Source organism: Aspergillus niger, assembly GCF_000002855.4.
Source record: "Aspergillus niger supercontig An15".
NCBI lineage: Eukaryota > Fungi > Ascomycota > Eurotiomycetes > Eurotiales > Aspergillaceae > Aspergillus > Aspergillus niger.
In genome coordinates this window covers 936,199-959,601 of record NT_166530.1, presented here as the reverse complement: position 1 = coordinate 959,601, position 23,403 = coordinate 936,199, and the positions used below count along the sequence as shown (strand labels likewise).

Genomic DNA, 23,403 nt, shown 5'->3' with positions numbered 1-23,403 from the left:
ACCGCCAGTCATCCTTCAGTGGCGCGGCACGGTCCAGCACTCCCCTGGCCGTCATAAAAGACAAATAGCAACTGTGCGAGCAGGGAATTAAATCCGTTGGTTGGCCCGAGCACAACCTGGTCCGTGCTTGGCGGCAATTGCCCGGGTCGCTTAGGGTTGACGATGACAGCCGAACGTTGTTTACTGTTTCGTCTAGGATCCACAGGTAGAGTCTATTGATAGATACTAGAGAATATAAAACCGTACGTACTTACTGATTAGAAGGGTCTTCATTGTATGATATGGAACATTTATGAGGAGCATCTAATTCAATAAGGTTGGCTTCACATCGTCCAAGGCTGACTGGCTCCTAAGATTATCCGGAGCACAAATAGTAACGTCTTGACAAACCACTACAGTCGACCTAAAGTGGCTACCGCGCTCAACAAAGATCCCGAACCATCCCAAATCGGCACTTGCACCGCCTTTGCATCCATATTGAATGACACCCGGTGATCCGGACTCAGCTGGAGGGTGAATTGCGATCCATCGAAGCTGCCTCCGAAGGAATTCAAGCTGATGTCCTCTGTCGTGACTGTCTCACGGGAAGTAGCTCGCGCAATCCAGGTGCCCGTGTCACTTCCCGTTTCCGTTCGGAGCTGCTGCTGCTGCTGAACTTGTGACTGTTTCTTGGTCGCGCTTCCCCGCTGTCGAAGTTTCTCCATGGGCCAGTCTGGAATGCGGCCTGGGATGGTAGTCGCAGAATCATTCGCCGTGGAGCCCCCAGAAGCCAAACTAGCAGCGGAGAAGGAGTTATCAGACATAGAACTGAGAGAGCTGGTGGGATCAGGGACGATGGCGTCCAATGTGAGGGTCAAAGCTATTTCCGTGGCAATGGCGCTCACTGGATTAGCCCCCCACGACGCCGGTACATTCATGCCAACGTTCCCGCCGACAAAACCGCCAATGGCCCCCGTAAAGGCATCCATGGCAAGACTGCGGTATGTTGGGGTGGTCCCCGTGGCCGTGTCATAGATAACGCCGACGATCACATTGACGAAGAGTCCAATGGCCACGCTGGCGGCTAATCCCACCGCGACTCCGGTTCCTGCGGTCACGAGTCCGACGGCCAGGCCCACTGACCACTGGGCGAAGGCGCGCCAGCTCCAATGGCCACTCGGATCGACGCGGTTGATAGGATTCGCCAAGCAGTAGGCGTACGGGTTGATTTCCCCGGAGGTGAAGGGGCTCCATGGGTCCGGCTGGAGAAAGCTCTTCAGACTCGGATTGTACACCCGGTTTCCCGACCCCAGATGGTACCACCCGGTGACTGGATCCCGCCATTCTCCGTTGAAGCCAATGGCCGCACCCCCACTACCGTGGCTGAAACCATAAGGCGTGTACGGCTGGTCGTGAATCCGCTCCGGATCCTGCGTCTCCAGCCAGGTGGAGACCGAGTGCTGGGCGTCAGAACCCCAGAGTTGGATGTTCACCTTGCTTCCCTGCTTCTGGACTTCGCCCGAGTACACCCCGCCGTCCGAGACGAAGCTAGTCTGACGTTCTCCTTTGGTAATAGCTACCAGGGCGTCTCCGCGGTAAGAGAACTGAGTATCGGGTTCATTAGGGATCCTCTGACGAACGAGCCGGTCCGTCGCATCATATGCGTACTCGCAGAGGAGGTGGTTCTGGTCATCATAAACGGCGGCCAGGCGATGTGACGCGTTGTATACCAGTGTCCGGCCATGCTCGTCTTTTGTTAAGCAGCCGTTCGCATCGTACTTGAGGTCAATCACCGTCGCCTCGTCAGGGTGGGTGTTGGTGATCCGGACAAGTTGCGTCGGGTCTTGGGCGCTGTATGTATAGCTCTGGGTGTTCTCACTGCCATCCACAAACGAGGTTTGAATTTGGGTGAAGCCATCATAGCCATTAAGCGTAAATCGTTGCCGGCGCAGGGAACGTCCTTTCTCATCGACTGGAGGCTGTGTGCCCTGGCATTCGTAGTCCACCAACCGACTCAGGCTGTCGTACTGGAAGGTTTCCTGCCGCGTCACAGTGCCATCACCATCGCTTCGTTGGCGTGTAGTCACTAGCCCTGTGGCATCGTAAGCCTGGGTGCACTGGGATAACTTCTTTGTCCCGTTCCAGATCGTCCGCTGGATCTCCCGGCCAAATTCATCGTATTCAATGTTCGTTGTCAGAGTCACGCTTGTGCTACTATCCTGGGCCACAGTCGTGACAACGCGGTCTGCCTTATCATAGCTCAGTGTAGTCTTGAGTGTTCCTACACGGATCTCCCGCCGCCGACCATACGCATCGTACTGAGTCACATGTTGTTGCCCGTTGATATCAGTGTACTCTTGTAGCTTACCTGCTTGCGAGTATACGTACTGCACAGTGCGTGCCCCGTCCGCGACTTCAACAGTCTCCTGGGACACCAAGCTGGAGGGGTAGTAGCTGAGGTTGGCGGCGACAAGCGGACTGTCCAGCTGCAAGACATCCCCGGTTTGCTTGTTATACTGGTAGGCGTCGGTACCGTCGCTGGTTACCCGGCCTGTCAGTGCATAATCCAACGCCGGCTCGTACGTGCGTTGGGTTCGCTCTCCCTTAGGATCAGTGACTTGGGCTGGGACAGGCTGGACGCCTTGATAAGCGCTGCTGGTAGTGCGCCCACCGACAGTGGTCCGGAGCAGCCGCTCCAAGCCATCAAATGATTGCTCACTAAAGTCTGTGGTACCCTGAAGATTGATGGCCACGGGCAGGGCTGCAGTACTTTGGGCAGCATACTGGGTGGTAATAGAGTGACTATCGGGCCAGGTGGTCTGAATTATCCGATCGAAACTGTCGTAGGTATACTGCGTAGAACGGCCCAAGCCATCTGTCATCTGCCTGCGGCGTCCAAGACCATCATAGGCATATTCCACCGTGCTCTCGACGGTTCCGTTGCGCCGGACCAGGGCTTCGGACGTCGGGGTCATGAACGTGTTGTATTGGACCCGGGTCTGGCCTTCACCCTCGAAGCCCACCGTCTGGGTCAAGGCAATGGGGTCGGTCACGGAAAGCTGCACAGAGCCGCTGTTCTTGGTAACCTTATAGACCTGACCCCAATCATCGTACTCCAGGGAGCGCGTTATCCTCAGCTCCGTGGTGGCGGTCCCATTGGCTCGCAGCCAGTCAATCTCCGTCTCCTCGATACACTGATCGAGGGCGTTGTAGCGGCGCTCCCGCACGACCCGGAATGTTCCGGTGTAGGCATTATATTGATCCCACTGGCCATCATCGTCTTGGGACTCCACCCGAACCACACGATCCAACCCATCAGTGAAGTACCGTGTTTGTACCCCCTTGGTGTCCGTCACCGTGACGCGCCATCCCGCGGTGTCCTCAAGAACCGCATATGCATGTTCTGTTGTAGCCTCGAAGGCCGTGCCGGGGGCGGTAGTGGTCTGGAGCAATCGAGCCATCGAGTCGTACTGCTGCATGGTCTCGGTCCCTGCCCGGTCCTTGGTGGCGAGGGTCAGTCCGGATACCAGGGAGGATGTGGTCTCCTCCTGAGTGGTCTGACCATCATAGCTCGTCATGATGGTGGTCTTTCTCAATTTTAAAGAACTGTCATGGTTGTAGGTCCACTTGTACGTAGTGGAGCTCTGATCAAGCAAGCGCGTGACTTGTTGCTGCACTCGCCCATGGTCTGTGGACTGGGGTTGGTTCACGTAGGTGTAATCCGAGCTGGAGAGCGTCCGACCCTCCTCGGTCAGCTGCCGCTGCTGGACGGCCACACAGTAATCTGTCAGGGCATCGGTGGTCGTTGGGAGCTGGAGATATGTATAGCTATGTGCTCGAGTTGGTGTTGAAAAGTTGCTGGTTGCGGGGACCACGGTCTCCCGTTTGAGATAGCGCTGAAACCCATGGGGATCGGGCGGGCAAAGCACCTGGCCCGACACCACCTCACCAGCGGGGTCGTAGTAATCGCGGGTGGTCGTGATGCCACTTGGGGGAACTTCACTGGTTTGGTTGCCCCAGTCATCATAGGTGGATTGGGTTGTCTCCGTACGCGCGGTCCCGGTAGAGGTGTCCCGGTAGGTGGTGGTCTGGGTTTTGGGCAGTTGGTATTGAGCGGGTTGACCATCAAAGGCGGTATTGCTCAAGGCATAGTAGGTGGTAGCCTGTGTGACCTGCTTGGTTCCCTTCTGCTGTTGCTTGCTGACCAACAGATGGAATTTATTATAGGTATGCTTGGTAGTGGTGCCGCCCTCCACCTGACTAGTTGAGGTGTATTCGTAGTCAGCTGGTGTCAGGTAGAGGTTGTCCCCGTCGTTGGTCCAGTTGCGGCCTCCGCCATAGCCAAGGAAGTTACGGTCCGAGTAGCTGTACGTAGTCCGAATCGCAGGCTGGTCATGGAGTGGCCGTACCGTATGGGAGATGACGTAGGGGATAGAATTGACTGGAGCACCACTCGGTAGCAGGAAGCCCGCTGCCTTGTAGGAGATGTCTTCTCTTGCACCTGTCGGGCTGATAACGCTGACCAGTCCCCCGGTACCATACGTGAACTTCCACGCTGGCGAACCATCCAGTGGCAGCCGAAGCTCCGTCAGCTGATTGTTGTTCTTCCGCAGTGTGAAGGTTGCGGCCTCGGCGGTTCCCGGAGCCAGGGTGATGGTGGTATACGTGCCGTAGGAGACCTCGAGCAGGACTTGCAAGTCGGACTAGATCTTGCTAAGTCGAGGCTGAGTCCCCGAATTCTCCCAGGAGAGCTTTAGCAAGCGGCCATTGGAACCATAGATCTCGGTTGGTACGCTGACAGTAGACCAACTGTATTTCGAGAGCACTTCCACCTGGCCTGACTTGAGGGTGACGCGGTAGCTCGTGGTACTCTTTTTCTGAAACACGAAGCTCTTGAGCTTCTGGTCCGCCGGGAACACCGAGCTGGTGGTCTCCTGAACTTTGTAGTTCTCCCCGGTGGACAAAACTAGAGTCTTGGATCCTTGATCGTAGGAGGAGAGGTTGCCAAACGACCAACCCTGGCCCAGGCCTACATCGTCGCCGTTCAAGGGGTTATAATGGAGAGATAGCTTGAGAGGCGGGCAGTTGCGAACCCCAGCCGGCACCTCGTAGAGAGAAATGGTGCAGTTGTATTGGCCGGTGCGAGGGTCAACCCCTTTCTCGACGTAAGAGTTGAAGTTAAAGCCCTGAGAGTAGATCATGATGAAGTGGAGAAATGGCAGAAGACAAATGGTTGTTGAGGTGACAGCAGGGTCCGGATTCACTGGATTTTTATATCCCTCTTCCTCCTCTCCTTCCCCTCCTCTCTCTTCTAACAACCCCATGTCCCTTTCTCATCCGTAGGAAAAGCAGACCCCTCCCCTCAGATCACATGAGTTGTGTAGGTTATTCGCTCATATTGAGTCCAGACCGAGCTAGATAACAAAGTGGCAATGAGAACCATTAGTGTCCGAGCAAATAGCAAGGAAGGTGATGAGAGTAGAGAGTACAAGTCCGGCTGCTTGGGAAACGCCACCAAGCTCATTGAGGGCTGGAAGGCGTCAATGAGGAGAAGACGGGGAATCCGTGGCAATCACACCAGCACCTCTTAGCGTCCATTGGTATGGGCCGATACCATCACCTTCACCTTCACCATCGTTTTCTAGCAACGATCGGGATTTGCTTTGAACAAGGAGACACGCTAAGAGGTACTCAATGCTACCAAGGCACGGAGCGGCCGGTTAGTTAATGCCCCGACTGAAGTACCTCAATCACACTGCATGAACCTGCATCATGGAGCTGTCCTGATAGGTCGTCGACCGGATTGAGCTAGAAAGGAACCATGTTCAGAATACATCGATGCTCATGCATACAGAGCGTCTGAAATTTGTCCCGCCAACTTGACAGGCATCAGAGACTGGGGATACTGTTAGCGAGTTACTGTGATAACTCTTTGAGGTGAGTGTTACTGTATAGTTCCCCGGGAATCAATACAGTCTCAGGAATGTTACAATCTCCCTAGCTATGGTGGATTCATAAGCGTTGCAAGAGTCTATTCCGGCATTTCCTTTTTTCGAGTAATTCCGTGAGAGAGCGGCAGCTGAGCTAGACTGCAGGACATGTCATGTACTAGTGATTCTCGTTACTACATTGTCACTATGTCGACAAGTCGGGCAAATAGACTCGTCCTCGGCGAGATTGCCAAAGAGATCGGACGATTCTTGCAGGCGATTCTACCGGAAGTATAGAATCCGCACTCGCTCCACAGACAAGCCTAGCCAAGTTTTCCAGAAGTTATTCCGATATCCCCAAATCCCGATCCTCATACTCTGATTATTCCAATCAGAATTGATAATAGTCAACAATAACTATTGATGGGGGCGGGGAATCTTTCGCTACGGTGTGACGCCGAAAAAGGTATTACACGCCGATGTCAGGCCGGATGTCAATCTTTGACTTACACTAGGCCGGTGCAGCGTAGCTACCTGGTTTTCAAAAGAAGTCCTCCACCGGTAGTAGCTTGAACCGAGTGGTTGGACAGGTTATAACGCCTAGTTTCAGGGTGGAGAGTTTCTCCAGATCCAAATCCCGATCGCAGTCGCACTAGGAAGTATAGCGGACCGGCTAATGCATGTCAATATGGCGGGAAGCTAGCTGCAAACCCCGAAGCGTGGCAAAATTGGCAAAATGGGCGCCTTCGTGTGAGAGACATCTTCAAGATGAGGGGTAACAGGCCAATCAGACCATGTAGATGTAATCTGCTATTGTCACACAATCAGGGAAGGATTCCCTTAGTCCTTCAGCTGTCCATGCATGTAGTAGACTACTACTAGTGATAGAAGCCGAAGATAGAGTGACGTTGGTCTTGGCTCTCAACTTTCCAGAATTCGCCCTCTCTGATAGTTTTCCTTCGTAGGATGAAAACTAGTACCAAAGGTTGCCTACGAGTAGCGTGTCAACAATCCAGAGGAATATATAAGATCAGTGGTAGTATCACCCTAACCTGCTTTACAAAATTAAACCATCATCTTCCAACCTCCTGACACATCGATAACTGTCTTCATTTCCTTTCTTTCTTCTGCCATAAACTCCCTCGTGCAATCAAAATGAGTGACAAGTGGGAAGTTGCGAATTTCAGTCTAAGCACAAATGTCCAGAATGAGACTGAAAGAGAGATCTTTGCCAATGGTAATATGCAGGCGCAGATTAACGTCAGAATCAAAGCCACCGTTTACGACACATTGAATACACCCTACCAGCTCACCGAGTCAGACCTGGAGAGTCTCAAGTTGATCGATTATAGCACAAAGGAGGAGTTGGCGGGAAAATGGACTTATTCCAGGGAAGAGGACGAGATTTTTGTTCATACTATGCCAGGGCAGCTGCCTTCTGCAGCACCCGTTGTGCCCAATGCGGATGGTTCTCAAACTGTTGTGCTCTGGGTCTCATCAACCACGCTTGGAGATAAAAGGATCGCCGCCCAGATTACGGAGCTTGGCGAGAAACCAGCAATTGTCACTACGACCGGTGGCACTTATGATTCTAGCATTACAATTGTCGCCAAGCAGCCAATCACTTACACGATGAATGATGTTACCGTTACCCGAGAAGATACGGCCGAAGGTTTTTGGTCCAAGAGGGTCTGGTTTGGGAATACCGAGAAGAGGTATGAATATGCTTGGGACCAAGACAACTACTATATCAAATCCAAACTCTATCCATTTGTGAAAGTGGATCCTAAAAATGTGGATACCGATGGTACACAGCAGCCCTATGGACGGAATACTTACTTCCGGGATGCGTTTGCCTATTTGGGCTTGGGTAACAATAGGGACGTCAGCATATTTTTCATGCCGCAAATGGGAGGTTCAAGCACGAAGTGGCGCGGTGTGTATGCTTCGAATGATTATAATATTATAGATACATGCGCGAAGGTCACGGTCAACCAGAGGCCGAACGAATTGTGTCTCACTCGTCTCTTGTTCGGAAACGGCTGGGTCTCTTGGTATTCAAACTGGCAACAAGATACTTGGTTCACTATTTACGATCAATATGGAAATCCCGGCTACTTTTCAGTCAAAACGAACGGAAGCAACACCATTTCCATCTCGACCAGATATGTTAACGAAGAGTTATCGGCTGATTCTAGAACCATCGAGTCCACTTCAAAGCTTTGACGACACTGCGCATCATAAATGGGAGTTGGAAGGACATTTACTTTGCCATTTACATTGAGGAGGGGTGAAAGGCCGTGATTTTGTCAGTTCACTGATGGATAATGGTAGGAGCCTCAGGACTCAACTTCCCTGGGGTAGCATTCTTCTGAGTTCAACCCTCGGGAACAGCATGATGTATATCGAATCTCGAGAATTCTGCATTCTTTATTGTTATATTTCTCCCATGTTCGCTGAGACATTGCTGCCGTAGTAGCTCTAGTCTTACGGGTCTAGTAATACAGATACATACACTATATGTCGAAGAATAACATCGATGGCTTACTTGTAGCTGAGGACCATGGCCTTGTGCGTGTCTAGCAAAAGATTATGTATCCTCGTGGAGCTCGCCAGTAAATTGGTTCTTGATGAGTAGGGTATAAAGAAGTTTAATGTGGGTACAGGGCTGTTTGGTTAACCATGTATTTAATGAATGGACTTACTTTCCATCTTCGCCTGTCTAGACTATACTGATAGTTTGGCTGTTGTCCCAGCCCTTCGTTCTCTTCTCCTTTTTGGTCCTCCAACTTCTTCTCTTGGTGTTAAATTTGGAATGGACAGAAGTGACTAGATGTTACTATCTCCTCCAGGAATAAGTGATGGTGCTGTATCATACTCTTGTTTAATCTCATCTGCCATCTCTCCTCTTCCCGTGAGATGTAAGGTCGTACTAGTAGTAGTATGAAGCAGTTCCCGGGATATGTAGTTACGAGTATAGAGGGTGGTACTAGTTCAACATACAAAAGTACTACTATCCAGTAACTCGTTGCGGAATACCCGCGCGAGTTGACTAAGATGGGTACGGGCGGGGGCGTCTTTAGAGCCGGCTTTGTGAGTAAACCTCTTCAGATCTGCGCTCCGCATGACGATATTGGTGAGATTGTGCTGGCACTCCGGGTCGTGATTGTCACAAGTCGACCACGGCCCAGAGGCGGAGGGTGTCCCTAGATTTTCTTCCATACCACCATCTGGTTTGAATTCAATTGTAGAGATTTATCCCATTTACCACGTTGCATCAGGTGGTAAAGAAGCTTCCACTGATCTACGCAATATCTGTAGTAGTCATCGATGCGGTTTTTCAACTTTCAGTGCTCAAGAGTGAGGAACATGTCATTGTACTTGGTCCCTATGCCGCAGCACATTAGATTTCCTTTAACTATCTGTCATTTAGGTCCACAAATCAACCCATTCGACAGGCTATATAGACTCAGTCATTTTGTTTACACACCACAGCTGACGTCCCTTTCAATAATTGAATCACGAGATAAGTAGTCGCATGTTTATCTACTTATTATGTCTTGATCTGTTTTAGAGCCAGCTGGATTAACAGGCATCCGTTGCAGTCAATATTGCAACAAGGTGATACTGAAAAGATCATAAAGATAATCACAATACTTAGCATCATACGGGCCAAGTATTTCTATGACCAGAAAATCATCATCGGCTTCACTCTTCTGCCCCTTCTTGTACTTTGCGAAGGTGAAGAAGATCTGGTGCCGACCTTGGGATGTGGGAAGGAAACTGCAAAAAGTCAAGGATCAGTAACTCTTCCCAGCAGCATCTACACCTGCGCCTACCATGAATTGATTATTGGCACCAGATATATGGAGGCTTCTCCGATCGAGTTTCTCTCCAGGGAAGTGGGATTGATGCTAGACAATCGCATATAAACCACCTAAATGCAGGGATAATTAGTCCTTCCGGCCAGGGTACCTCTAAAGCACGAGATGTTCTGAGGTATCTCTGCGCCTTTGGGCCCAAGAATTCTGTTAATCCATTTGTCAATTCTGTTAATAGCCAGAAGATATCGAGCTGTGTCCAGAGTTCGTCGCGCGCGCTTTCAGGCTTTCCCAGTGAGTACGGGTAGATATGAGAAACTTGTGTGGTTTTCCCATCTGGGTTACGACATAGCGGTCATGGTCCCGGGCTTTGGCTGCGTCCATGGAAATCTTTGACCTGGTGTGGATGAATAACCGACAAGGTAATGTTTCCAGCATTTGGGTCACTTTCATTAGGCGTAGATTCTCATCAGTATCATTCGACCAGAGCCGTACTCAGAAACGGATATAATTGAGTTTGAGCCTTTGATATGACGAAGCGATGGTTCAAAGAAGAGATCTGCTTTTATGCTTTTAACACGTATCACGAAAGATGACCTGATGTAGAAGTTGAGGATCAGCACTAGGACTTCTTCCTCGGTGGATCTGGTGGTGCTGCCGTCACTAGAAACCCCGACCATTGTATTTGCAACCTTTTACTGCTGTGGGTATAGACCTAGACGGGCTTGTTCATTCCCCGACCTTGGTCTTCTCTTCTGCAGAGACAAGGACAGATAAATATATGTACCATTGCCGACCCTAAGGAAAATAGCCATCAAGATCTCGCAGAGATATATGGAATAGGATAAGAGTAGTGGAAAGAGATGGAGAGGAAGAAGTTGCAATTATCGACTTGATCGAGCTTATATAGACATTTTATGTGAGTGAATAAGGGCATTCCTTTTCCATATACGCTGGGGGATCAAATCCAATAGCCTGACATGCTGATGTCTTCCCTAAACATCTTCACTCACAATCCTAATGCCACAACCATGCATAATGTTGCTTCTGACACGAGCTATGCGATAAGCATGGGGCTCCTTTTAAACGATAGGTCAGCACCAAGCATCAGCGTAGGACAGTAAAATAGCAGAGCCACGTATCAGGCCGGAGAATCCAGCCTAGGAATGTGGAATGCAACTCCAAAGATAACAATCAGCTCCATTGGCACACTTAATATGCTGTGTCGCGTCCTGCGTTCACTAACACATCGCTACACCAATTGTCCTTGTTGCTCATCATTAGCTGCATCAACTATCCACAATGACTCCACCTCACCAGCAAATGCCTCGGCTGGCTCGACGCCGCAACCAGCCTAACCACTAGCTGCATATATCCAGCCGCAATCCGTCCCGCCATGTCAGAATTTAAGCCAGATGCCAAAATCTCAACCCTGCAACTTCTCATCGCATCAATATCCACCCCACCATGAGTATCTTAACTGCGGTCGCGTTCACCTGCCTAATCCTCCTACCTGTCTACCTCCTCATCAATCACCAAATCGCCTCTCTCCCCCTTCCCCCCGGACCCAAAGGCAAGCCCATCATCGGCAACCTATCCGACCTGCCACCCCCAGATACCCCAGAATGGCAGCACTGGCTAGAACACAAAAAGCGCTACGGTAGCCACCTCCACCATCACAACCATCAAGAAGCCCTAACAATCAATCCCCCTCCGCAGGCCCAATAACCTCCGTCACCATCCTCAACCAACCCATCATTATTCTTCACGATGCCCAAATAGCCATCGAACTCCTCGAAAAACGCTCCCTCAAGTACTCTTCCCGATCACAGACAGTTTTCGTCGGAGAAATGTAAGTTTTCCCCCCACCTATCACCCTTCTATCCACAACCATCCCTAACAAGATGAGATGATACAGGATCGGATGGAAAGACACTCTGGGCATGCAGCCTTACAATGCGCGATTTCGCGCATACCGTAAAGCCATGCATCAAGTCCTGGGAACAAAAGCCCTCGTATCGAAGTTCAATACGCTGCAGGAGCTCGAAGCGAGACGGTTATTGCGTCGTATGTTAGAGGATCCGGGGGAGTGGGTACAGCATTTGAAGACGTATATTCCCTCCAAGCCTTCTTTTATTAAAATATTACTTTGGAGTTTGACATTACTGTGAAGAACTAAACGAAATAATATGATAGGGAAGCCGGCGCCATCATCCTCAAAATCGGCTACGGGTACGACATCAACCCGCACGGGAGGGATAAATTAGTCGATTTGGCGGATGACTCGATGGAGACTTTTTCGGCGGTGATGAATCAGGTGTGGTTGGTGGATCTGGTGCCTGTTTGTATGATTCTCCTCTTTCCTCTGTCCTTGGTGCCTTTGTTCTCTTCACATCGAAAAAAATGGGATTATACTGATATACATGGAAAGTGAAATACCTCCCCTCCTGGTTGCCCTTCTCTGCTCAACGAAAAAGCCAGTTCTGGCGTACGCAACTCCTCACTACCATCGAGACGCCGTACAGGATGGTGCGGGAGCAGATGGCATCTGGAATAGCACCTCCGTCCTACTTGAGTAATCTCCTCCAGGAGGAGGATACCAAGGAGGAAAAGACCCTCACGGCAGAAGAAGAATTCACAGCGAAGTGGACAGCGGGCTCACTATATATAGCTGGCGCTGATACGGTAAGATATCCATCTCATCCCCGTCCCCATCCCCATTCGTATATTTCTACGTTCCCCAGCAATTATCTAAAAGATGGTATAGACAGTATCAGCCCTCCGCACATTCATCCTCAGCATGGCCCTGAACCCCGCCATTCAGGAAAAAGCCCAAGCCGAACTCGACACAGTCTTAGGCCCGCACACTCTCCCCAAACTCTCTGACCGGGATAAACTACCCTATGTGAACGCCGTCGTGAAAGAATCTCTCCGGTGGTACCCGGTTGGTCCGATGGGAATACCGCATCTTTGTGTAGAGGAGGATGTGTATGATGGGTATAGGATTCCCAAGGGGGCGATAGTGATGGGGAATATCTGGTATACTTATCTCACTTCCTTCTTTTCAGAAGGGGAATAGAAAAGCGTGATGTGTGCTGATGTGTCTGCAGGGCAATAACCCACGATCCGAATATCTACCCACATCCGGAAAAGTTCGATCCTGAGCGGTTCCTGGGTGAGAACCCCCAGCCGGATCCGTCTGGTTGGGTGTTTGGGTTCGGGAGGAGAGTGTGTCCCGGACGGGTGTTGGCGGATGCGAGTGTTTTTGTGACGGTCGGGATGGTGTTGAGTGCCATGAGGATTTCGTTGGAGAAGGGGGATGGGGAGAGAGAAGAGGTGAGGTTCACGCCTGGAGTGGTCAGTCATCCTGTTTTGGCGGGGCTGAAGGTGGAAGCGAGGAGTGCGAGGCATGAGGGGGTTATTAGGGAGGTTAGTATATAGCATCCTTCGGTATCAGGGTATAATGATAATGGTTGTTGGGGTGGGGATTTGTTCGTAGTCTAAACAATAGTGTAGATTGATCGAAGGGTATGTTTGTATCCACGGCTATAAATTAATACTACTATGATAAGGTGGTCATGCGGGGAAAGAATGAGGATTGAGTGAGTGGAGAGAAGTGGAGGCAAAGCACAACTCGGATTGGTGCCATGTATTTAGTCTAGCTAGTTACTAGTACATTCCAGTATCTGATACGACAAAGATTATCTGATCATACCCAAAATAAACATCAGTTAACAAACTAAATCTATCGCAGAACCTAACCTAACCTCATAACAAAATGACAAAAAAATATGTCCCATTACAATATGTCCAGTCATCAGTATCATAATGATCATCAAACATCCCACAATAGCAACTACTACTAATCAGTAGTAGCAACATCCGTCTCATTCGATCCAGCCACCACATACATCTTCTCCGTCTTCAGCCGATCCAGCGCACTCTGCGGCAGGTGCAGCGTATCCGCGACAATCTGCTTCGGCGTGGATCCGATCCACTGGCCCAATGAGATATCTGCATACCACAATTAGTACTGACATTTACAACTCTTTAAAACAGAAGAAAAGTGAAATGATGGCTTACCGGTGAATTCATCCGTCTGCAGCACTTCCAAAAACACCAAATCCTCATCTCCTGTGTTCTCGATATAATGGCTGTTGCTCTGCGGGAAGTATCCTACATCACCCGGGCGGTAATCGAACGTCGTAGCCGTGCTGGGCGCCGTGAACAGGGTCGCGCGTGCCTTGCCGCTGATGAAGAAGGTCCATTCATCGCTGCTCGGGTGCCAGTGAATTTCACGCATGCCACCTGGGTGCACTGTCACCAGCGCGGCGGCCGTGTTGGAGGAGATCGGGAAGGTGAGGGAGTCGACGATCTTGACGGATCCGCCTTGCACTTCGTGTGCGGGCTGCTCGGAAAAGTGATACGAGTAGCTTTGAGACTGCGGCAGGACGCCTGCAGAGCCAGTTACATTCTGCTCGGAGATGTTTTGCGGTGCCGGAGTGCCAGGGAAGATATAGAGTTCATCTTCGGGGATGTCGTCGAAAGCGGCGACGGGGAGGTCGAAGTTTTTAGAGAGAACTTCGCGCTATAGCCATCGTTAGTCAATCATCACACATACTTTGGGTGGAGCAAGTGAGGGGTACCGGTTGATGGGCAAACACTTCAGTGGCGAGGAAGGTATTATCCTCGGAAAAGGAACCGTCGTCGAAGATGAGGAGAAACTCGACGCCCGAGTCGAGGGCTTGGATGGAATGCGGAACACCGCTGTAAGGAGTAAGTCAGCCAACCATCCCATCGATGCATCCCTATGAAAGGGACAATGATTTGGAATTGGAGCGAAAAACTTACGGAGGGAAGAACCAGACATCGCCGGCACTCACGTCATCGACGAAAGTTTGTCCGTTTTCATTAACGGCCTGGTTGATAAGAATTAGCTTTCACAAACTGGTTTATCAGACTTTCTCTCTATCTGCATCTTACCTCGATCCGACACGATCCGTTCAACACCAGAGACCATTCCGATGCCACATGCCAATGCAGCTCCCGATAGGCACCTGCTTCTAGGCGCATATCCACTCCAGCCATGTCGGTCGCGCCCGGCATCACCACCTCGTTCTCTTGCCGAGCCCATCCAGACTCATTCAATCCCAGCCTTCACTCCAGTTAGTATATAGTACATCATGCATTGCAGCAAGGGCAGGTCGGCTTACCGATTATGGCTTAGTCCTATACCCGATTGTTAGCCATTGTTCTGTCTCATTAAACTTTTTCCGCCGAAAAAGCAAATAAAGGGGCTAAACGATTATAGAAAAAGAAAAGAAAAAAAAAAAAAAAGGCAAGGCAAATTGGACTCACCCATAGGCCATTGGGCATTGATCGTCTGGCCATTGTCCGTTCCCGGAGGGGCCAGCTTATCGCTGTTCATCCGATCGTAGTAGTCGTTGCCTATTTTCCGGTGTGAGATGAGATCATTCGCAGATCAACCAAACGCCTGGTCTGGTTCCATGGATCGACGCTACATACGAGGTCCAGGGTCAGTTCCTCCCGTGCTTCCACGGACCGGTTGCGGGTTCTCAACATCGTCAAAGTCCAGGTATACGCCGAGGTCAGCGGAATCCGTCTGTCCTGGCACCGGGACATAGGGGATATCATCGGTGGACTGGTCCGTCACGGTGTTGGAGGCCGAGTAGCCCAGCAGATTCTCGGAGCCTCGTAGGGGAGGATTCGACTTTGTCCCTGTAGGAGCGCCATGAACAGCTACCGTGAAGAGGGACGTGATGACCCAGGGTAGAGAAGAGTAGAGAGTAGATGGTTTCATAATGAGATGAACTTAGGAATGACAAGGAAGGAAGAAGTCTTTGCTGAATGATGATTGCGGCTTCGCTTTGTCTTGCTTGTTGGCTGGCTGAATTGCTTGCTTGGAAGGTCTCCTTGCTTGATGAATTGAGCTCTGGTTGTGAAACAAGAATCTGGCACCGGACCTGGTCTTTATAACTTTTTTGGTCTCGGCCAACAGCCCAAAGAGGCCACGGCTACACGGCCGGCCACGGAAGCGGGCTCCTCGCCCTGATCGATCGATGCCCATCGGCGTGCAGACAGACGGACAGCAGACATCAGACAGCAGTCAAAGCAAGCAAGCAAGCAGATGAACAGCCGACGCTCCACTCCGCGGATTGTGGATAATCAGATGTAGTGTTTCGTCCACGCCCCCTCACGCATAGCCGAGCCATGACGGCAAGCTTTAGCTTTTTCCCCTCATGCACCGAGAGGATCTGGATAAAGTCAATCCAGTGTCAGGCTGACTGGAATTGGAGAAGACGAGTCAAGAAAGAGACTGGAGCTACTACACGGGTCACGAGAATCGCTGCCCCGTAGGGATGGTGAGTAGCCAAAAGAGAAGCCAGCTGGCACGCACCACCCAAAAAGTGGCACGGGGAACGGTAATTACATGCGGGGCTGGATGAATTGGAACCGCAAAAAAGCAATCGAAGAAGAAGGGCGAAGGCAGCAACCTGGACGAGGGTATATCCGGTGGTGCTGGTGTTTGTTTCTGTCCAATATTGATGAACGGGCCGGATGGGCTGGAAATGAAGCCCAGGCTAGCGTTGAGAGTGGCTCCGCGTTAGGGGAAGGTACCTTGCTAGGGATGGGAGACTCGATGGGGGTTTAGTCTGTGGTTGGCTGCCTTTTTGCATTGTGCAGTTGCATATTCTGCGAGTGCTGGGTTTTGTTTTGTTTTGTGATTTACTTATTCTTATTTTCCGGGTAGATAATGACTTCGGTGACAGCATTCAACTGCCGAAGATGTGGGTATACGGTTCTTTTTTTAATCATGCTGGATAGGCAGAATAGATACTCGGGGCCCGTATGGAGGTATGGAGGAAGTTTCCATAGAATCAAAGTTTTTTCTTTTGTTTGATCGCTTAGTTCACCGACGCACAGCCATAACGATGATGATGCTGGGAATGGATGGCAGTGGCGGTGCCCCGCGTGCGGAGAATTTCTTGGTCCAATGCTTGATTGTCAAAGTACATCCGTGCTGCATGGAAGGACACGTCGATGGCGTCTGGGATTCCTTGTTTTGGGTGGGCGGCCTGCACCATCTTGGTGGATTTGATTTTGGGCTATGCTGGGATTTCCGATTGCTGGGATTTTTCTTGGGGTGTTGTATTTTTTGGGGACCCCCCGGATCGTCATTTTTCAATCAATGGATTAATTAATCTCACGTTAGTTTCAACTTTCAACCCATAACTTTTTCCCTCATCTGTGCCCCGCACTAAACAAGTCAGTGGCTGCATGAAATTCCAGGGATATGTGTGGGTTGTGGTGGTGGTGGTGATGGTTTGGAATGTTGCTGAGAGATTTCTGGGTATCTGATTGATATGCGATGCGACAAGTGTCGGTGTACATGCTTCCTCTCCAGGCAGCACACCTTGCGTTGAAAGTGAGGAACACGGGGCTGCTGTTATTCGCTCGGACGCGGCAGACAGGCTGTCAGTGCAAAAGTATGTTCATACGAGAGTTTTGTGCAAAGAATAGTAACACAAAAAAGCAAAGATGAAGTCAAATTCAACCGTTTTTTCCGCCCAACTTCACCTCTTCTTCCATCTATATATAGTACTCCACAGCCCTAATTGGAATCCTCAGGTGTAGATATCGCCGTACTACTGATTGTCTCATTGTTCAGTTCTACTTCCAACTGCTATTACTACTCGTAGTCCTACTATCATCATGCCACCCGCCCTTACTTCAACGCCAAAGCCTTACAAAAAGCAATTCTAGGCCTTCGCCTTGATTCACGAGAATTCTTCAGATCACTCTCCGTTTTCTCCCACGGTTATTCCCCGATTTTGTGTAACAATCGTTCCGCCTTGACTCTGCCGTCCGCAACAACCCCCATTCACCATATCCCGTCTCTACTCGAATTTCGGAGTCTAGAAATCTTCCCTATGTAGTATGAATCCCCATAAGCCACCCCAATTTCCAAGCCCACCTCTTCTCCAACTCCTCGGACCCATTCGCACCCCCAAGCGATACGAAAGCCAGTCCTCGGATAACCCGGTTGCCTTTAAAGGTGGGATTTGCATCGCTGAAGCGGAATTGTACCTACCCTCCAAATACATTATAGAGGCGATTGGAACCGGCTCTCACAGCCGGAATAGTCAAGGCCTACAATGTATATTTCAACTCCCTTAAACAAAATTCGTAGTGTAGGTTCTGAAGACATATGATAAGCCAGCTACTACCCTACCAGCTAGACGATGGTGAGACACCAGGCCGGCCATACCATCCCCAAAAGTCCACCCAACCCGATTAACCCTTCCTAACTATGAGTTATTTTATCTTCATCTGGTACAATTTCCGCTCCTAAACCCACCATAATCTATCTGATATCCGAAAAATTGGGGCTCAAGACACCGCTGAAGAGGGGAGGAGAGGAATATGACGTACCCCCCTTGTCCTCCGATCCACAATTCACGATCAAAACACATGAAGAAGCCCGGTTTCGGCGGCAGTAGCAGTACCTGCGTTGTCTGCGACTCGCACAAGCGAGGGGGAAGGAAAAGGTACCTTGAGGACGAGAGAAGATACATACGTACATTCCAAAGTGACCAAGTATACATGATGGAACTCGGTAAACTAAACTAAATGAGATGCATGTGCACCCCACAGGCCTTAGGCCACCCAGCTGGCTGCTTAGGAGTGCTTGACTACTGCACGTCCGGATACTCGGAGCCAATGATCTGAATCAGTGCGGAGGGCTAAGCAAACTGTCATTTTTGGGACTTGTGGGAGGGGCATGAGGACCAGGTGGATGGTGGGTAATATACGCGGCTTGATTAATATGGCGGGGGGGGGAAGGGTGGAAACTGGGAAGGCTAAGCAGCCACTAACTCCTTACTAGTCATCGAACTAGTTCAGCCGTTGGAGATGAGGGTGACTGGGGGGGCCCCTGCTCGGGGCATGCAAGAGTCGGATTGGTGAGGTCGGTGTTAGTCGGATATACTAATGATTCATGGGATGGACGATTCATCCAACTACTGGGGATGGCGATGAGTCTGTGTACTGCATGGAATAAGCGACAAGTCAGCAGGCAGGTGATGCTATCATCTGCGTTGGGGTCAGAGCCATTAAGCATGAAGGAATAAATCGAATGAATCATAAATGATGGTAATTATAAGGCGCCCCCCAATACTCTACATGTCTATGGTATATGCTATGTATGTACATGCGCCCAGCCGAATTATCCGTGTATGCTAGTTTATCCCAGTCCCAGTTGTATGTCATCGAGTCATCAAGTATTGTGTTTCGCATTTCATCGTGCAGTCCACACGCCCCGTGGCATCCGGCACCGCGTCCGTGCCTCTTGCGGCATCGTCTCCCAAAGCACTTGTCGCACTTCCTGGCCCACCTGGTCGATCGCATCCATCGCCCAAAGTACATCCAGGTGCTCGTACTCCTCGATCACCTTGGCGTGCACCAGCTGGACGTGCGGCTCTCGCCCATTTTCGAGACGGTGCAGTAACCGGCGTCCGTCCACGAGACCATCCGAGCCTGCGATCCACAGCGCAACAGGAGGCATCTGGGGGCCATACCACGCGGTGTTGCTACGAACCTCGCCATGGCCCCGCGCCACCCGCTGATCCTCCGCCGCCTCGGCCTGCGTGACCTTGCTCGTCGCGAGGATACATTTCTGGTGAGCAAAGCACTCACCCCCCAGCCACCACCGCATCGTCTCCGCGCTCACGTACACGGGCGCAAACTGAAACATCCGATCGCGGAGACCTCGGTCCCAGCGTGCATCGCTCCACCCAAACAGGAAGGAAAAGACATAGTATCCCAGTGTGCCGTAGATGCGCGGGTGTAGCCGGCGGTGTACCGTCATCATGAAGGGAATGAACGCATGAATGCCAAAGAATGCCCGGAAGACGAGAGGGGGGATAATCCGCATGAAGCGAAAGTAGACCCGTTCCACCAAGGGGCCTGCGTACACGGCCGGCGCCAGGGCGCAGAATACTGAGATCCGCTCCCCCAGCTCCGGTCGCTGGTCCTTGGCCAGGGCGATAAATGTCTCTGCGGTGCCTTGCGAATGGCCAACGAGTCCGAGCTTCTCAAAGCCTGTCTCGAAGAGTACCCGGGAAACCAGTGCCGGTAGGTCCAGCACCCCCATCTGCTGGATGTTCCACGCCCACATCCGTGGATCCGACTGAAACAGCGTCGTGTGTTCCGGAACCATGCCGCACCGATTGTTTCCGAGCCAAACATCGTAGCCTGACTTGCACAGAAAGAACGCAAGGCTGTCGTCATCGTTGGCGCAAAATGCCCCGGCGCTTTGCAGCAGCCCGTGCATCAGGAGCACAGGGTATTTGCCCGGAGCTCGACGAGAGGCCTCGGGGTTGGTCTGGCCACTGAAGACGTGTGGACCCCGTGGGCGCCGGGCCTTAGGAGGCAAGGGGGTGTGCTCCTGCGGGTTGTAGACATGCCACAAGGTGAGGATGAACCCATCCTCGGTTTGCACCTTGAAGGTCTCCACATCTAGCCCTACCCGTCTAGCGTAGTATGCTACATCGCATACAAGCGGATCCTTGCCCCCTTCCAAGGGCGGGCACTCATCCAGTGCCTCCTCATCCACCTCCTTCTCTCGTCGGTAACTCCACCTCCGCGATGCCTTGGTTCGCTCTACCTGCCGTGACCGCTCCTCCTCGTGATATATTCTCGTAGTGTGGGGAGCCTGTCCGCCTATCGTCCGACGAATCTGCAAGACAGATGCACTAGCGGTCTGGATAAGAGCGCCCAGGATGACTGTGCCGAGAAAGACGAGGGACAAGACGAAGGATACACAGCGAATGATCAGATGTTGAACCGAGGTAATCAGGGAAGGCGGTCCGTAGGACGGTAGCGGTGGGAACAATGGGTGTGTAATGTTATTCGCAATCGAAGTGCCGAGTTGATTCTTCCCCGGAAATGGTCCTTCCTCTCCCAGCAACCGTTCAGTGACCGCTGAGGCATTTTCCGATTCCTCATCACAAACGGGGCCCAAATCCTGCAACTCATACCCTGTCTGTAAGGGCGCTTTCAGCCCTGCGTCGGGCGCTGGATGCTGTTCAATGGAACCGACTTCAACGGTGGTATCAAAGTAAGGGGCCTTGTCAGAAACGCGCGATTCAGCGCCCCGGGCAACACTGGTAGACAGCCCCTCGTCGGGGTCGACGTCGGAGATGAACATGAGGGATCAGGGTACAGTCGCTGATCCAAAAGCAGCAAAGGAAAAGGGCCTCATTTTCAGTGAACGAGGGAGGGGGGAAGGAGGGAGTCGGGAGGGAGAAATAGGGGGATGATGATCGAGGCGAAGCAGAGACGATCTGGAATCGCAGCCTCCCCCAATGATGAAAGATTGGCCCCAGATTTCAGGCCAGCATCACGTGTAGTGGGCCCGTGCACGTCACCCGGTGGGGGGTGGCGCCCAATCAGCGACGGGCGATCGTTGCCTGAGGCGTCACACGGTGTCATCCTCCCAGGCACTCAGGCACCTTTACTCAAGAGTCACCAGTGACGTGCAAATGACACGCAGGAAAGAGAGATCGATGATTCAATCGGAGTCGTATATATCATATCGTGCGCTAAATACATCACATCATAGGCTAACTATATAAACAAAAAGAAAGAAACACCATATTCAGCCATATCCAAACAATTAAAGTCATATCCCAAGCCATTAAAAAAGATTCCAGGTTAAGCGGTCTCAATGTGCTGCGACTCGCGCTTCTGAGGAAGTTCACCCTCCACTTCGTACACACTCGGCCCGGCCTTTTCGGTATCCGCACCGGCGAAATGCGCCGAAGGGATGAATCCTGGAGAGCGCCAGGCTGACGACACCTTCGAATAGAGCTCGTCCACCTGCTCCAGACTGAGCCCCTTGGTCTCGTAGATGCAGGTGTACACAAACACTCCCGCAATGAAGCAGAAGCCGCCCCAGATGAAGAACACCTTGGATTGCAGGTTCGCGTTACCCGGGCCGGAATCCACCATGTAGGGGGTGGCATAGGCGATGGCCCAGTTCAGCAGCCAGTTGGTGGCCGTCGTGATGGAGAGACACTTGGCACGAGCCTTGAGGGGGTACAGTTCACCGGTCACAACCCACGCGACGGGGCCCCAAGAGCTGGCAAAGAAGAAGATGTAGATGCAGACAAAGGCGATCAGGACCTTATTGGCCACGTCCGAGGAAGCCACCATGCCCACAATAGCTACGATCAGCTGGCACACGCACATGCCAACGGCACCGAACAGCAGCAAGGGCCGGCGACCCCATTTCTCAACCATGTACAGACCCGGGAACGTGGAGACCACGTTGACAATGTTGGTAATGAGCGTGATGGTAAAGCTGTTCTGGATGCCGGAGCGTTGGAAAAAGGTCGTTCCGTAGTAAACTGAAAGCGGTTAGTCGGGGGCCTTTGTCAAGAAGTAAAAGAAGCACACTTACAGATGAAGTTGACTCCAGCGAGTTGTTGCAGCGCCTGCACAGCACATCCGGTGGCCAACCGCTTACCCAAGGAGCCAGTCACAATTTCGCGGAAGCTCGCCTTGCCCACGCTCATCTCGTACTCGTGGGAGGCGCGGATTTCCACCAACTCATCCACGACGGCCTGGTCGTCAACATTCATCCGACGAAGACGGGCAAGCGCCTTAGCCGCAGCCTCGTGTCTATCCTTCTTGATCAGGAAGCGTGGCGTTTCGGGGAGCACACTCATTCCGACAACGAGGATGATGGCCCATGCGAACTGGACGGCAACCGGAATGCGGTAGCAGCCAGTGTCCATGCGGTCCTTGGTAGCATTGTTGACAACAGAAGCCAGCAGCAGACCAATAGTAATGGCCAGCTGATAGGCGCCGACAATGGTACCACGAATCCACTTCGGGGCAGTCTCAGACTGGTAGAGAGGGACTGTGTCCCAGTTAGCACGTGTCTTAGGTGAAATGGGGACCTCTTGTCGACTTACTAGTTGCAGAGAGTAGACCAACACCAAAGCCAGCAAAGAACCGCCCAGCGACGAACAGCGGGATCGAGGTGGCGGCGGTTTGGAGGATCACACCGAAGCAGAAGACAAATGATTCGATGATCATGGCAATGCGGCGACCAAAGTAATCCGCAACAGGAGCAGAGGCCAGGGCTCCAAAGAAAGTACCGGCAGAGAGCAATGACACAATCATGGAAGACTGAGATGAGGTTACATCGGGGTAGTCATCGGCGGGGTTGATGTATCCGGTAGAGAACATCTTCCGCCAGAACTTCATGGCCAGGATACCACTGATGGTTCCGGTGTCATATCTATTTAGATCCTGGTCAGACCCCATATCCAACGCATCATGGCTGAGGAAAAGAAGTACATACCCGAAGAGGATACCTCCAAAGGAGACAAACAGACCGATCATGATGGCGGGGGCCGCTGAGCCCACCGCATCATCCGGTCTCTTCAACAAGAAACCCATGGTATGATTGGGATACCAGAGGCACAGCAATCGACTAAAGGTAGGTGATGTGGAGTCAGGCAAAGATTAGGTAGATTAGGTGAGCAATGTAGCAGTGCGTGAGAGTCAATGGAGCCGGAGAAGGTAAGATGATGAGAGATCCATTCTACCCCAGACCCGGGACATGGAGGCCTTTATGTAGT

At 51.5% G+C, this 23,403-nt stretch overlaps 11 protein-coding genes across 11 annotated transcripts; 7 read left to right on the top strand and 4 right to left on the bottom strand.

Moving 5' to 3' along the window:
* Nucleotides 1–392: 392 nt before the first annotated feature.
* An15g04040 (uncharacterized protein) lies at nt 393–5,180 on the bottom strand (the record flags this gene model as incomplete). The annotated part of the gene is made up of 2 exons (XM_059744636.1): nt 393–4,682; nt 4,779–5,180. The coding sequence occupies 2 exons, from the start codon at nt 5,178–5,180 to the stop codon at nt 393–395; spliced, it is 4,692 nt and encodes a 1,563-aa protein (XP_059606500.1).
* Nucleotides 5,181–5,411: 231 nt separating this feature from the next.
* Nucleotides 5,412–6,206, top strand: An15g04030 (uncharacterized protein; the record flags this gene model as incomplete). The annotated part of the gene is made up of 4 exons (XM_059744635.1): nt 5,412–5,518; nt 5,866–5,916; nt 5,961–5,985; nt 6,075–6,206. 4 exons carry the CDS (start codon nt 5,412–5,414, stop codon nt 6,204–6,206), a joined length of 315 nt encoding a protein of 104 aa, XP_059606499.1.
* Nucleotides 6,207–6,332: 126 nt separating this feature from the next.
* An15g04020 (hypothetical protein) lies at nt 6,333–6,874 on the top strand (the record flags this gene model as incomplete). Its single annotated transcript, XM_059744634.1, has 3 exons — nt 6,333–6,435; nt 6,520–6,684; nt 6,738–6,874. The coding sequence occupies 3 exons, from the start codon at nt 6,333–6,335 to the stop codon at nt 6,872–6,874; spliced, it is 405 nt and encodes a 134-aa protein (XP_059606498.1).
* A 190-nt stretch (nt 6,875–7,064) lies between these two features.
* An15g04010 (uncharacterized protein) lies at nt 7,065–8,135 on the top strand (the record flags this gene model as incomplete). Its single annotated transcript, XM_059744633.1, has 2 exons — nt 7,065–7,845; nt 7,879–8,135. The coding sequence occupies 2 exons, from the start codon at nt 7,065–7,067 to the stop codon at nt 8,133–8,135; spliced, it is 1,038 nt and encodes a 345-aa protein (XP_059606497.1).
* A 337-nt stretch (nt 8,136–8,472) lies between these two features.
* An15g04000 (hypothetical protein) lies at nt 8,473–10,038 on the top strand (the record flags this gene model as incomplete). The annotated part of the gene is made up of 6 exons (XM_059744632.1): nt 8,473–8,524; nt 8,636–8,734; nt 8,836–8,895; nt 8,995–9,109; nt 9,502–9,712; nt 9,808–10,038. 6 exons carry the CDS (start codon nt 8,473–8,475, stop codon nt 10,036–10,038), a joined length of 768 nt encoding a protein of 255 aa, XP_059606496.1.
* A 1,159-nt stretch (nt 10,039–11,197) lies between these two features.
* On the top strand, nt 11,198–13,282 carry An15g03990 (uncharacterized protein; the record flags this gene model as incomplete). Its single annotated transcript, XM_001396898.3, has 8 exons — nt 11,198–11,390; nt 11,450–11,582; nt 11,649–11,840; nt 11,927–12,075; nt 12,162–12,415; nt 12,498–12,769; nt 12,841–13,159; nt 13,247–13,282. The coding sequence occupies 8 exons, from the start codon at nt 11,198–11,200 to the stop codon at nt 13,280–13,282; spliced, it is 1,548 nt and encodes a 515-aa protein (XP_001396935.3).
* Nucleotides 13,283–13,498: 216 nt separating this feature from the next.
* Nucleotides 13,499–15,551, bottom strand: An15g03980 (uncharacterized protein; the record flags this gene model as incomplete). The annotated part of the gene is made up of 9 exons (XM_001396897.3): nt 13,499–13,586; nt 13,642–13,744; nt 13,814–14,318; nt 14,377–14,497; nt 14,582–14,649; nt 14,714–14,885; nt 14,944–14,959; nt 15,089–15,178; nt 15,257–15,551. The coding sequence occupies 9 exons, from the start codon at nt 15,549–15,551 to the stop codon at nt 13,499–13,501; spliced, it is 1,458 nt and encodes a 485-aa protein (XP_001396934.3).
* A 630-nt stretch (nt 15,552–16,181) lies between these two features.
* An15g03970 (hypothetical protein) lies at nt 16,182–17,515 on the top strand (the record flags this gene model as incomplete). The annotated part of the gene is made up of 5 exons (XM_059744631.1): nt 16,182–16,365; nt 16,661–16,818; nt 17,042–17,074; nt 17,157–17,238; nt 17,421–17,515. The coding sequence occupies 5 exons, from the start codon at nt 16,182–16,184 to the stop codon at nt 17,513–17,515; spliced, it is 552 nt and encodes a 183-aa protein (XP_059606495.1).
* A 660-nt stretch (nt 17,516–18,175) lies between these two features.
* On the top strand, nt 18,176–18,882 carry An15g03960 (hypothetical protein; the record flags this gene model as incomplete). The annotated part of the gene is made up of 3 exons (XM_059744630.1): nt 18,176–18,300; nt 18,494–18,555; nt 18,656–18,882. The coding sequence occupies 3 exons, from the start codon at nt 18,176–18,178 to the stop codon at nt 18,880–18,882; spliced, it is 414 nt and encodes a 137-aa protein (XP_059606494.1).
* A 167-nt stretch (nt 18,883–19,049) lies between these two features.
* Nucleotides 19,050–20,960, bottom strand: An15g03950 (uncharacterized protein; the record flags this gene model as incomplete). The annotated part of the gene is made up of 2 exons (XM_059744629.1): nt 19,050–20,174; nt 20,214–20,960. The coding sequence occupies 2 exons, from the start codon at nt 20,958–20,960 to the stop codon at nt 19,050–19,052; spliced, it is 1,872 nt and encodes a 623-aa protein (XP_059606493.1).
* A 506-nt stretch (nt 20,961–21,466) lies between these two features.
* On the bottom strand, nt 21,467–23,221 carry An15g03940 (uncharacterized protein; the record flags this gene model as incomplete). The annotated part of the gene is made up of 4 exons (XM_001396893.3): nt 21,467–22,161; nt 22,215–22,676; nt 22,732–23,060; nt 23,124–23,221. 4 exons carry the CDS (start codon nt 23,219–23,221, stop codon nt 21,467–21,469), a joined length of 1,584 nt encoding a protein of 527 aa, XP_001396930.1.
* Nucleotides 23,222–23,403: the final 182 nt, after the last annotated feature.